Raw genomic sequence first — 14,246 nt, 5'->3', positions numbered from 1 at the left:
GTTATTATTTAAAAGTAACTTAGCTTAGCTTTTGGTTTGCAACCCAACCAAGATCTAAGCTAAGTTAGTTTTTCCATTAGCGTAAGTATCTAGGCTCCTTTTTCAGGGAGCCGGCCGGATATCCGTTTCATCTCTAGAGTCTAGAGCAGCGGTTCCCGAATGGTGATCCGCGGAACCCTGGGGTTCCGTTGAAAGGCCGCAAGGGTTCCGTAAAAAATATTATCCCACGTTTCGTGACCGACGTTGTTCGCTCGCACCGACTTGTATACGCACAAGGGAGGGGCAGGGCGTGCGGGTGGAGTAGTACGGGGGTTCCGCTAGAAAAAGTATAATCATTTAGGGTTCCTTGCCAAAAAAAAATTGGGAAACCCTGCTCTGGAGTATACCATCTACTACAGATCAAGGAGTCTCGGGTTTGATCCCCATTATTGGGGACAGATTTTTATGTTCTGTTTGGCTGGTGGTAAGTAAGGGCAGCGCAGGACCGTGCATTGTGGAAAACCTTGGAGGAGGCCTTTGTCCAGCACTGGACGTCATTTGGCTGAAACGAACGAACGAACGAACGAAGTAAGGCTTATTGTTATAAGCCTGCCTAGTTAGCTACCACCATCTTACCAAGTCTGTCGCCATAACAACAGTGTTAACGACTTTGTTGTGTTGCGGCAGTTGGAGGTAAGATAGCCAGTTCCTCGGTGGTTGAGGAGGAATGTGGTGTGGAGCAGGAAGCTCGCTTTACCTTCGGCCCGATCATCACTTTTTCATCAGGTGAGATGCAGGCCAAGAGCTTCCTGGTTGTGGATAAAAAATGTTACGTCACACCATTGTGATGTTGATCGTGTCCATCAGTGCAAGAGATTTCAATCATTGAATCACTTCATCAGAAATGAGGACATCAATTTTTGATTTTTATGAATAATTAATCAAACTATCTAGTATTTCTTGTAGGTACCTACTCGCCAGTTGTTGGCACCTTTGGTAGGGTAAATCCGCCCTCAACAATAAAACATGGAATTTACCTAGTAGTGCGATGGCTCAGGCCATGGTTGACGATGAGTACTTACGAGGATACTTACTGCGATACTACGAATAGGAATAGATACGAATTCCGGTATTTAGTTAACTCTGTCTGTCTTGCTTTCACGCCTAAACCACTGAAGCGATTTTGATGAAATTTGTCATAGAGATAGTTTGAGTCCCGGGAAAGGACATAGGCTAGTTTTTATCCCGGTTTTTGAAACAAGGACGCGCGCGATAATGTTTTTCTGTGACAGATAAAATTCCACGCGAGCGAAGCCTCGGGCGGAAAGCTAGTAATATTATAAATGCGAAAGTAGATAACTCTGTCTGTCTTGCTTTCACGCCTAAACCACTGAAGCGATTTTGATGAAATTTGGCATATAGTTTGAGTCCCGGGAGAGGACGTAGGATAGTTTTTATCCCGGCTTTTGAAACAGGGACGCGCGCGATTGTTTTTCTGTGACATAACATTCCACGCGGGCGGAAAGCTAGTTTAGAAGAAATAATTACAGTTATACTTATCACACTTGTCCATGGCAGGTGATCCACCGACGTGACGACTTTGGTATTCCCGCGGAGAACTTCAACAGGGACTGGAGTGACTACAAGAACGGCTTCGGCAACCCCAGCAAGGAGTTTTGGCTCGGCAACGAGAACATCTACATGCTGACCAACAATGACGACTACATGCTGCGAGTCGAGCTCGAAGACTTCGACGGCAACAAGCGGTAAGAACAGCCCAGGTTCTAAGCGCTACTGTCCACGGTGCATAACGTAAAGTAAAGGACGTAGCACACTTAACAACCAGGAAACGGATCGTAACCGTATCAACTTACATTTATCCGCACCGTTAAGTAAATGCCTTGCCTCGCGGTTGACAGCGCGACGAAAGGCGATACGGTGTTGAAGCCTTTCCGAGTTGCTAAGTGTGCTATAACCTCTAGATGCGTACGTGTCTTATTTATTATTACGACGCTATACTCTAACTCTAACTACTCATTCATCATGGTCATAGTCTCCACTGCAGTGCGTATGGTTTAGGTATACTTTGACCGAACGCTAGCATAGTCTGGATTAAAAGGATATCTTGAAATCATTTTTAAATTATGGTGACAAAATTAAATGTTCGTATACCTACTTACTTAGTAGGCATATTTTTTATACGTAAATGTTACAAAAACATTTGTAAGTAAGTGTATTATTTAATAATAATTGCAATACATTGCAAGTAGCAAGTAGCAATAAAAAAAGTTCATGGAACTAAGTAATGACAAGTAATGATTATTATTATTTATGTTTTTTACATTCTTTATATTTGTATATTTATATATATATTTATATTTATATATTTGTTTCAGATGATAGTAAAATTTGGATTTAAGTAGGTACCGACGCTCTCGAGAACTGCATATACTCGTAGTGTAGTGTTGCAATTTTAATTAAATTAAACCAAAACGTTATTGAGAATTTTATATTACGCAGCATGATTTCAATAAAACAACATCATAGCTACAAACATCAATTTAATTGATATGAAAAATACAATTCTACGTATTAATTAGTATAAAATATGGCTATAGTAAAGTAGTAAAGAAATGAAATTACATGAAATGGAAAACATGTCCCGAACTCGGAATGTTGGTTTCACATGGACCCATTTGGTTCAAACCACGGGACCGTGAGTCACACTGCACGGTTTCATAAAATAAACCAAAATAGGCTTTCGAGACAAGTGAGGGCCATTGAAAATACAATAATTTTGGTCTATTCCACTTTGATCACTTGAATTTGATCACCCAGGTGATCAAAGCGGACTCCAAGCGACACTGGTGTCCTTTGATTACCCACGGATAAGAAGTCCACTTTGATCACGTAGGTAGGTGATCACGTAGGTAGGTAATCTTATCCATGGGTGATCAAAGGACACCAAAGTGACGCCTGGAGTCCAATTTAATCACCTGGGTGATCAAGTCCAGGTGATCAAAGTGTAATAGACCAATAATTTTGGTTGTTACGTTCTAGATACGCGCAGTATTCGCACTTCAAGATCTACTCGGAAGCGGAATACTACAAATTGGAGATCGATGGGTACGAAGGGAACGCTGGAGACTCCCTCAACGACCCCTGGTACGGCTCAAACAACAGCCCCTTCTCTACATACAACAGGTGAGCCCAAACTGGATACCTAATTACCATCGTGCTTCTCATCAATATAATTTTACATAACTTCAGGTCAAACATAGTGGCTTGTATTCTAAAGTAGATTTCATGAACCTAATTAAAAACAAACTAGCTTTCCCCTTCGAAAAATTTTACTACTCTTAGTTTTTTTTTTGCGGTTATAACTGTAGTTTAGATGATGGACACTACAGGATTAGCTTAACAGTAAGAAGGAGGTAGGAACACTTTAGTTAGGTAATAATCAAAATTTTCAGACTACTCGCCAGACTAATAACAAGTAGGTACTTATATGTGACCGCTCTTAATACCTAGCATTGGCTATTGGCCTTGAAATTTTCTCGAATGTGTTTGTTTTTCAGGGACAATGACAGATCATCGCTGAACTGCGCCTCGATGTTGAAGGGCGGTTGGTGGTGGAAGTCTTGCGGCCGTGGCCTCAACGGGCTGTATCTCCACGATCCTCAGGACCTCACTGCCAGGCAAGGTGAGAGCCGGCGCTTGAGACAAACGCTTGCGATGTACGAAGTACGTCACAAGAGCGCGGACATCTGCCATCGCACAATAACGTGACGTGGCCTAAATACGTTTTCTGGAGTTTCCCTGAAATTAAAAAAATAATGATTAGATTAATTGAAAGTACATAATTAGGACACACAGAACATCGATTCTATTACTGACGGGACGATGTGATTATTATTACTGACGGGATGCTACCATGTACCAATAATTATGTTAGTGATTAGTGACCACGAAAGTTTAAAACAACATATAAATGTGGTATTAATAGGTGCTATTTGGAAAAAAAATGATGTTGGATCAAACCGTAACACAAATTGATGTGAAAGGTCTTTTCCACTTTGATCACCTGGATTTGTTCACCCAGGTGATCAAATTGGACTACAAGCGACACTTTGGTGTCCTTTGATCACCCATGGATAAAATCACCTAGGTGATCAAAGTGAACTTCTTATCCATGGGTGATCAAAGTGAACTTCTTATCCATGGGTGATCAAAGGACACCAAAGAGTCGCCTGGAGTCCACTGGGTGATCAAAGTGGAATAGAACATGTGAAAGACTATAAAATCACATTTTAAAGAAAAAATACAGAGATGTTAGTAAGTTATGTACCCGTACAAGTAGATGAATAAAATAGTGGTTTAATACAATATAACTACCTCAATTCCCTTTCATCCCATCGTTAGCTGTTAAAGTATCAGACGTTAATAGAAGAATTTAATAGATTAAATAAAATATAGTCAAAGAAGAGTGTAACATTTGTTAGCAAAAGGACACGAGCTCACAGATGTAAATATTTTATGATGGTCTGAATTTATAATCTCTAGGAAAGTTACCAGTTACATGGACTAAAAAAGCATTCTTCTCTGTAATGAGTAAATTATCTTGTGAGAAGGTACTCTTGCCCTCTTGCCTGTTAAAAGAACTTACCTATGAAATTACCATTTTGTACATTGCAAGTAAATCTAATTAAATATAATGTAGGTAAAAATTTAAGTTTTGGGAGATAGGGTGAATTATTAATGAAATTTTATTTTAATCAGCAATTATACACTCGACATCAAATAAATCGCACCTCCCGCGACAAGCACTTTCAAACGTATGCATCCCCACTTCACACCAATGTTGGTACCATTCAAAAGCCTAGTTCTAAACTTCATTTCATTATAGGAAAGGTTTTTACCCCAAAAATGTGTCTTTAGAAGGTTCCAGAGTCACTTCTTCAAAAAATAGGTAGTTACGCTAAAGCCAACTTTTATGGCTATAAAACTGTTAAGTTGGGATTAATCGCTATCCATCTGTTAAAGAGGACACGTGAGATCATTATTTGGTTTTATAACCATAAAAATTGGTCTAATTGATCCCATAGGTGGGCCCAAAGTGAGGTATTTTTTCAAGTCACATTTATGGTATATGTTAATCATTTATTAAGAAATTAAATGTGTTTTTCTTTAAGAATATTTATTGGGCTTTCAAATAACACCAACATTGTTGGGGCACCATGATTGTGTCACAAAAAAATCGTTAAAGTTCGCGTCGCGGAAGGTGCGGTTTATTTGATGTTGAGTATAGAAACAAACATTAAGTCACAGGAATTATGAATCGATGAATCTTTAATGTCAGCAATTTCATAAGTAAGCATCCAAAGAAATAGTGGTATACAGATAGAAGATATTAGTAATATATTATTATAACACGGATACTATAAGTTATTAGGTACATACAACATCGATTATTATGAGCGCATTATGAGCAATAATATTATATGAACATTAATATGGATAATAATTATAATGATTTGTAACCGACCGCAGACCGCCACCGCAGAACCAATGACACTACCTACTCGTTGCTAAACATTAGTATCGAGGCAGTTTCAGGTTCCAAAACCATCGATTTTCATTAAAAATACATTGTTTACCGTACACATTGCCGAATTTGTAATAAGCTGCTCCCGTATGAAGAGTCAAGTCGCGGCGGCAATGTGCGTAAGCGCATAACGCAGGCCGGCACGCGGTCTGAGGTCGGCTTCCAACCAGCACCTAAAAATACATCGAGAATAATATTGCAAAAATACATTATTCAATAATAGTATTAAATACCCGGTTAGCTATATTAATTATTACATGTTATTCATATTAAAGACACCACAGACATAAAGTCATTGAATGCCATTCTTAAAATAAAATACTTAACCTCACTACAATAAACTGCCGCAGCACAAAAAGTCCAATATCCGTATGTATGCACCTTAACACTAAGATATGGGGCCGGCATACACATGCAACATCACATTCAGTCAACTGCTTTTGTAGTCTTGATCAGACACGTGCAAACTGCCCGGAGTTACCACAACTGCTCAAGCGGTATTAATCCATAACATCGTGGTTCCTCCAGTTGATATAGAGTGCTCCAAGTAGCGTGTATGCCGACCCTTAAGACACAAAGTTATATTGAATACTGGATTTGTTCCAGGCATCGTGTGGTTCCGCTGGAGGGGCTGGGACTACACGCTCAAGCGGGCGTCGATGATGATCAAGCCGCGGGGCCTGCAGCCCAACACGTGAGGCCCCCTTCGCGCCCTGCCGATACTACTCGTACAGCCTCTGTTCCCTCATTACGTGGATTCAACCATAATATTCCGCCGACAATACAAGCACTCTGATTAAACTCGTAAACTCCCTTCTATTCTCTATATGTACCTGTGATATTCAAATAACGAGAATAAGAATTATTTTGGCGCAGCAACATTATGAACAACGAATCCATGTAACGACATAGAACATAGAAGGCAGCTTCGCTCAAGATACGTACCTATCTCTGTAAATATTCCCTCATCACGTCACGGATTTAACGCATCGTTTTCGACACAAAATCACTCTTTTTGTAAATAACGAACACCTATGTAACTATATTATCAACGTGCCACATCACTCCTCAAATTCATTAATTTATTACTCATCATTATATCTTGATACATAAAAAAACCTTCGTTAATTAGGTTTATAATTTAGATGTAAGAATAAATTTTATAAGATGTAAATAATTATTTTTATGCAATGATCGATTTTAAGACGTAAATTGAAATGACAGTAGGTACGATATTACATACACATACCAAACTGGCATAGTAAACTATCATAAATCGTCTTCCTTGTATTAAATATATTTATAACTTTTACGAGTAGATACTATGCGTACTTCCCAATTCTACCTTATCCTAAATGGTGTATCAATTAATTACTTTAATGCTATATTGCTAAAATCTTCCACAGACTTTGCTTGCGACACATGTCTCTTAACTTCCTATTATGTATACGTAACGTTTAGCAGCTACATAAAATGTACCTGATAAGTACTTATATGGTAGATGATGTGTCATACAAATGCACGAAATGTATGTAAATCTAATCGCCATTATGCTTAAACCTACGAATAAATGTATATTTTTTATGAAACTGTTATACTATATACGTCGCTACTAACACTGCCAGAATTTGTTGTAAAATGTGTAAATTATTTTATGTTAATTAAACGAACAATGTTCAAAAATTCTCAAATAGCACAAATCTTAGATATAGTGCGTAGTATCGAAAAACATGACTGTTTTTGAATAATTGCTCGTTTAAACTATCGAATTATTGAATACTGTATTTAGAAATTAAATCTACATATTTTAATTTATTTGTTTTATTGAGAAACAGTATAAGAAAACTCCGAGTTTGTAGTACATCTTGCCTATTAGATACCATAAACATTAGGTATATGAAGCACTTTAACTTTAAAAATAGCCCACTAACATGATTTCAAGATACATTTGATTTATTATTATAATTTGTAAGACGATATTTAAAGATTTTGTAATGCCAAAAATGAACTGAATGGTGCATGCATGCAATACAAATTTAATTGATTCTGTAAGGCCGAATGAATCTTGATCAAAAACCTATCTCTAAAATAGTGATACCGACTACTGACTGCGTTATTAGCGCAAATGGGCAAATTTCTAAATATGTACCATTATTGCATGCCAATGGTACATATTTAGAAAAAGTTTAGTCAGTCGAAGTCGTCTTTTAGAGTGTCTTGAGGGTCGTCATCCAAAAGTTCCGCGCGATCGAACACATCGTCCTCTAAAACCACTTCTGAAGCCACTACGTTGTCCACCATAATTTCTTGGAGCTCCAGCGACTCATCTTCGATGACTTGCGGGGGCGGCGGCAAGATGCCTATGTGGCCAGTTTCCATCTCCATCATGTCTTTGTCCAGCGTCTCTTGCAGCGCGTTGAGGTCTTGCTCAAGGGAGTTTTCGGTCGCCGCCTCCTGCGCCTCGGGGGCAGGCGGGGGCGTGGGCTTGGGCTCTTGGGTGGGGTCTCTGTATATCGCATCTAAGTCGGCTAACGTGTACGGCATTTCCTCGGAATCCTCTAGCAAGCGGGAAGGGCTGGAGTGGGAGGCTCGTCGTGGGGCGACGGGGGCCGGCGCTTTTTCCTCCCGGGCGCCGGCCCGGGGCTCATGTTATACTTTCATTTTCTTGTGGCCTCTCTTCGACGCGCGCTCCTTAGCCTTCTCGTAGACCTGCATCAGTTTCTTCTCGGCGGCCAGTATTTTTAGTAGAACCACTATGAAGGGCAAGTAGTTGTGCTTCCTGCGAGCCATCTCTTGCCGGTAGCGCGCCATCTTGACCTCCTCGTAGTCGATGAGCATGCGCAGACGCGGCACCTCGCTGTCGAACTCGTCCGTCTCCATGCCCAGCAGGCCCGTCGTCGTCATCACCTCCTCCAGCTGCCGCTCGTATATCATCTTCCTGTCCGACACCACGGCCAACAGATTGAAGTGGATCTCCCCCTCGTTGTACCTGCAAGGGAAAGGATGATCCCTATTTTAATAATTAACCTAGATCTGCTCCGTTTTAAGAGTTTGGCTATTATTATTTTTTTATTCTGAAGCAAGATTTGATAACTTACGCGTTCACTCTTTTCAATATGATCGGTCGGACCACGTCTATCCAATCTTGCTCTAGACTGACAGGGCCGTGGTCTATTGGGCCATCTCTCAATCCATCCAACTCGTAGAGGCGACCTTCTATCGGCATGTAGCTCACGAAATGGTAAGCATCTTCTTCCTAGGATCGAAATTGCAATATAACAGAATAAAAAAAAACAATAAAGAAAACAAAACAAAGTAATAATGTCTAAAGCTAAAAATAAAAAGTTAAGCATTAAAATTAATACTAATAAAAAGCAGTTATGGTTATAAATATTTCTTACTTTTGCCGGTGCCTTAGGGTCTACCTCAATGACCGCTTGTTGACTCATTGAGTTGTGAGCACTCCGTATAGTCTGCGAATTGCTGAGAGTCAGCCCTCTCATTTTGGGGTCAAATGACATGCTAAATTCCTTCAGCTTCTTTAGTTCTGGACCTATGTCGACATCCGGATGAGTGCAATTCAGTAGGATGCTGAGACATGCCTGGGTTGCACATGCATTGCTTATCACCTGCAGATAGAATGATGAAAAATTTTTGAAAAATTTGTAGAACAGAAGTAGACTGGTAATTGCTGCCATCCAGCAACTAAATGTCATAGGATTTAGTGAATAATTATATTTTACATGGTTAAATTAAGTACATACTAGCTTTTGCCCGTGGCTTCAGCCGCATGAAATTTAGTTTGTCACAGATCATCATAAATTATAGCCTATATGTTATTCTAGGTTTTTTTAGGTTATAAACAATAATACTGTTAAGTTTCATCAACATGTTAACATCTAGACATCCAGACATCCACAAACTTTCACACTTATAATATTAGTAGGTAAGATTTAAATGGCACTTTTGATAGTGTTATTATTTTATATTTGATTAGTGTTATAACATATGGTAGTGCACCAATCCTGTATAACTTTCTAAAACACAATTTATTATCTGAAAAATAAGTACTTGGTAACTTGAGGTTTATTACCTGTTTAGCAAAATAGATCCGGTCAATACGACTGTCAGTAACAACATCAACTGGTACATTTTCGTTTTGAAGATATTTAAACAGGAATATCAATCCGTGAACAGGTCTGGAACAAAATTCAGGAACAAGGTCAGGAGTGAGTTCTATAGTTATACAGCAAGATGATTCAAGCTTTGTCATGAAGCAATCTAAATGTCGCACAGCATTCTATTTCAGTACAATAAAATTGCAATTTATTTCAATAACAATAAATCAGTAAAATATAATCTCACTAACAAAGTGTCATAATAATGATCTAGATTTACTTCAGCATCCCAAGCATAAGAAAGCCTAGATTTTTGGGAGCATAAAAAAAACACAAAACAATTCAGATTTATTTCGTGCTAGAATACAAATGTGTGATCGGTAGATAGGTTAGGTTATTTTAAAACAGCAGGTCAAATCTATTTCGCTATAGAAGCTGCTTTTGGAACTTTTATATCCTCACAGTTCACAGGACCTTAAAAAACACCTACAAAATGTTTACCGATTTTACAAGTACTGTTTTACAAATATGATCATATCACAGATAATATGATCAAATATTTTACCTTAAGTTATCAAAACTATCATCCTCGATACTCCATAGTTCTTCCACCTGTACACCATTGACACCTATGGCATAAAAATCAATCAGTGTTAATTAAGTGGCAACAAGGAAGAGTAGACTTCGGATATCCCATAGGTTTGCTTACCAAATTTCCTGATGAGTTGAGTGAACACTCCAGGATCACTTTCAATTAGACACCAGTCTCCGGCTGAGTCCCCCATGATGTTGCGAGTTCTACTGGGCCTACTACAATGTTTGGACCCGAATTAGTAGCTAGCCGAAAATCATTAAAAAAAACCCTCCACCAACACCTTAAATATATAGAAGTTCAATAAAAAGTTATTGAATACTTGATGAAATATTTGATTGCCTCAAACGAGTAGCAAATAGATTTATAACACAAATCAAATCAACTTACTAATAAGTATTTGCGTTTCCGTGGATTGCTTACTCGTAAGAAACAAATGCTTTTCAAAATACTCTACGTAAACATGTCGATGACCGAGAAAATCAAAACTTTAGTTCAATTTACAAATTTGCAAGTCATTTTCGTTCCAGAAAGAAAACGTGTGTGATTGCAAATTTGCATGCACATTGCACACAAACGAAATGAAGCAAAATGGGACGCGGGACGATTCCAACTTTTTGACACCGACACTTTATAATCTGTGCGACTTTTTTGACAACTAAAAAAAAGTGTTGTGGTGCAGTGTTGCGAAGATATCGATTAATTCTAGACAAGTAGTTGAGACTTGAGAGATTATCTCTCCAAATGGAATGAAAAATATCAATATTTATGGAGTGTCATTATACATTTTATTGTAAGTACCGCATGCAATTCACTCGAAATAATATCATAGATATTATTATTATTAGGAAAGAAAGCACAGACAGAAAGTAAAGTCGAGTTAAATAAGCATATTAATGTAATTTTAATTTGTTCAAGTTTTTTATTTTAATATAAATCATCATTCACTTCATTCATAAATTGAGGAAACAATTATACCAACTTTAAAAAAAAGTTATGATGCATGCCTCAATTTAATTTTAAACATTGATTAGACAATCTTTATTATGCGACCAACATAAACCTTTAATAAAACATACCCCGTTGAAATTAAAAGTTACCACCTATAGAGGTAATCATAAATAATATCCTAAATAAATTAATGTCTCACCCTCATTTTCGTTACGTCGCTGCCGCGCCGCAGCAATTTATAGGTAGTGAATAAAATAAAATAGTGGTATGTGACTTAAATTATTAAGGAAAGGAAGTCCTTGAAATCACAAAGCGCAGTAGCCACAGTTCTTAGTCTTATACTTATGCCTTTAGTGAGAAGAGTGTAGTCGAATAATTTAGTTGAGTAGATTACTAAATCACTTAATCGTGCCAATGCATTTTGTTCTATTTTGAGAGGCGAGTAGCACCCCCATCATGCGTTCCTACTAATGAACGAAGATTGAACTCGTTAGTCGAGGGGCGGCTAAGCTTTAAAGGCCAATGTCATGACGTGTTGGTTTGTGTACTCGACCAAAGTGCGAATGTTCTTTTTGGTTAGTCTCTCGAGTGTACCTAATACGTAGTTTATCTAAAGGCGAGTCACTCTACTAAATTACTCGGCTAGTGCCACAAAGGCATTTATCAAGTTCGTAGGTAGGTGCATTTTAAGGCATACTAAAAGCACGTCTTTCGCCACCGCGCAGTACCTACTTGAAACAAACAAACAAAATGGCGGACATTAATTTTATGCAGCGCTCGTCACTCTAACGAAAACCGTGCGTCATGATTTTTAGTACCTAAGTTACAACATACCAAAATATTAACTTATTCCTGTTAAAGTTTTGCTGCACATTTATTTTTCCCTATAACAATTTCAGTAATATTTTAATAAATTAGGTATAGCTTGAAAATAAAAGTTTTAAAATATTAAATTATTTTTAATTACGTATTAACTTATACAATTTTATGATTATAATTACACGTTTTTATTTTATAAAGGAATAGAAGGTTTGTTTTTAGGTAAGCGTGAACTTATTAAGAAAATGCCTATTTTTGTTACTTACTTTTTTTGCACATAATCGTAAAAACATTTCGAATTGACAATAAATAATGAACATTAGTTTGAAAATGATTGAATAAAAAAAGCTACAGATTAATGTACCTAAATAAAAAATTGTCATAACTCATGTACGATATTAATTAATACTAGACTATTCAAAAATATATTATTAATTAGTATACATTAGGTTTTAGCCACTAAATTGAAATGAAGTAACAACAGATTCATAAGATAAAATTTTATCAGAAACTTACCATAATTCTCATTTACCAATTGAAAAGGGTCCAAGATTTATGTCACTCATTAAAAAACTACAGTAGGTAATTAAGTACTCTCACAATCTAGACAAGACTAGCACTTTTACGATTACGAAAGTAAAGGATTAAGGTTTTATTTTGCTGAGTATTGATTTTTCAGCAATGCTGGTGGTCTGTCATGCGCTGTGAAATCTTTTACGGCTAGAGATGGGTGGCAGTTTATCGAAACATCCGGATCCGGATTTCAAAAGTAGATACAACACTAGTGCTTGTAGAGGTTTGCTAATGTATGTTGTAACCAATGGAACTGCACTATTTAAAAAAAAATCTTTGCATAAATATTTGTAAATTTATGACCTACACTGAACAGTCCCACCCATGAAGGTACAATAAAGTGGAGAGGAAAATATTGATCTGTACAAAAATTGCAAATAATAAATAATATCAAATCGACACTAATGCCAAACAGCTGTTTATCTCTTTCTAACTTACCCATGGTGACGTATGAAAAAAGAGATAGATAATGTTTGATCAGTACCCATTCTGGCAACATTTTCATGTAACGTCATTATTAACTACCTGACTTGTGCCGAGTACATGCAAGATTTAAGAAAACAAAATGGCCGCAATATAGGCAATCAGCTGATAACTACACACACACACGGAAACCTGTCAGCTGATTGCCTGTATTGCGGCCATTTTGTTTTCTTGACTCGTGTTTGTATTTTATACCTTGCACGTTTATTTTAAAGTTACGCAAAGTCCATGAGATATATTATACGTCAGTGGTCCCACCAAACTCATTGATAGAGGGGCGCCACCATCGTTCAACTATATAGGAGATCCAAAATACTGAACTGTCCTATTATATCTGTGACAGCGTGGCGCCACCGTCAATACCGGATAGCTGCCCCCCTAGACAAAACGCACTTTTTGATCGAATCGAAAATCGAATCCGTCAAATTCCATACAAAAAAGGGGCTTTTCGACCACTTTTCGACTGGTTTGCGATTATAATGGCACTTTGTCTAGACCCACTGGTTCAGATTTTTGCCATGTTGGAAACTATTTAATTGACCTAAATTAAACTGTCCCATCAAACTCATTGACAGGGGGACGCCACCATCGTTTAACTTAAAGTTTTCAACATGGCGAAAATTGGAACCAACGACCCGCTATTGACGGTGGCGCCCCCTGTCAATATCACGAGTGAAACAGTTCAGCGTATTCTTCGGTCATTTAAAGTCCCACCCATGATTCTGAAACGTCAAGTAACAAAAATCAAAAACTAAACCCAGTATTGATATAAGTAGCGCCTGTGGTAGCGCCCTCAGATAGTGTTATAGGTTGTCTAATATGGCAAAAATTGGAACCAACGACCCGGTAAAGACGGTGGCGCCTCCCTGGTTTAGTACGTCGTGCGTGGTACGTCAGTGAACTACACTGTGACTGGAACCACAGATATCCATCTAATCCATATCTGTGGACTGGAACCATCCACAGATGGACCATGGACCGGAGAGTATTGACATATTGCACACCTAGATCTAAACTGAGACAACTCAAAAAAGGTCATTTTTCAGGAGGCGATAAAAACGTATTATGTACTACATTTTTTGTAAGGGAAGTTATGAAACTCAGTTTTATTTTGGATTATTGATAG

The 14,246-nt window shown here is 37.8% G+C and overlaps 2 protein-coding genes across 5 annotated transcripts in view; one reads left to right on the top strand and one right to left on the bottom strand.

Annotated features, from left to right (window-relative positions):
- The window catches only part of LOC135086855 (angiopoietin-related protein 2), a 102,029-nt gene extending 94,634 nt beyond the window's left edge, over nucleotides 1–7,395 (top strand). Inside the window, exons 5-8 of the mRNA XM_063981675.1 lie at nucleotides 1,558–1,745; nucleotides 3,040–3,183; nucleotides 3,558–3,682; nucleotides 6,191–7,395. Of these exons, the coding sequence (XP_063837745.1) occupies nucleotides 1,558–1,745; nucleotides 3,040–3,183; nucleotides 3,558–3,682; nucleotides 6,191–6,282 (549 nt within the window). The 3' untranslated portion in view covers nucleotides 6,283–7,395. The remainder of the gene's footprint in view (nucleotides 1–1,557; nucleotides 1,746–3,039; nucleotides 3,184–3,557; nucleotides 3,683–6,190) is intronic.
- On the bottom strand, nucleotides 7,390–12,754 carry LOC135086867 (ubiquitin carboxyl-terminal hydrolase isozyme L5-like). 4 transcript variants are annotated; one of them, XM_063981692.1, is made up of 7 exons: nucleotides 12,581–12,754; nucleotides 10,412–10,512; nucleotides 10,268–10,331; nucleotides 9,678–9,783; nucleotides 8,986–9,213; nucleotides 8,683–8,840; nucleotides 7,390–8,594 (listed from the first exon to the last, which is right to left on the bottom strand). In XM_063981692.1, exons 2-7 carry the CDS (start codon nucleotides 10,485–10,487, stop codon nucleotides 8,234–8,236), a joined length of 993 nt encoding a protein of 330 aa, XP_063837762.1. In that variant the 5' UTR covers nucleotides 10,488–10,512; nucleotides 12,581–12,754; the 3' UTR covers nucleotides 7,390–8,233. The 4 variants fall into 4 exon arrangements, with proteins under 4 accessions (XP_063837762.1, XP_063837761.1, XP_063837760.1 ...); XM_063981691.1 differs by lacking the exon at nucleotides 12,581–12,754 and adding an exon at nucleotides 10,685–10,920 and having other exon boundaries at nucleotides 10,412–10,577; XM_063981690.1 differs by lacking the exon at nucleotides 12,581–12,754 and adding an exon at nucleotides 10,685–10,918.
- Nucleotides 12,755–14,246: the final 1,492 nt, after the last annotated feature.

Source organism: Ostrinia nubilalis, chromosome Z (genome assembly GCF_963855985.1).
Source record: "Ostrinia nubilalis chromosome Z, ilOstNubi1.1, whole genome shotgun sequence".
In the NCBI taxonomy this organism is placed as follows: domain Eukaryota; kingdom Metazoa; phylum Arthropoda; class Insecta; order Lepidoptera; family Crambidae; genus Ostrinia; species Ostrinia nubilalis.
This window is presented reverse-complemented; position numbering and strand designations above follow the sequence as displayed.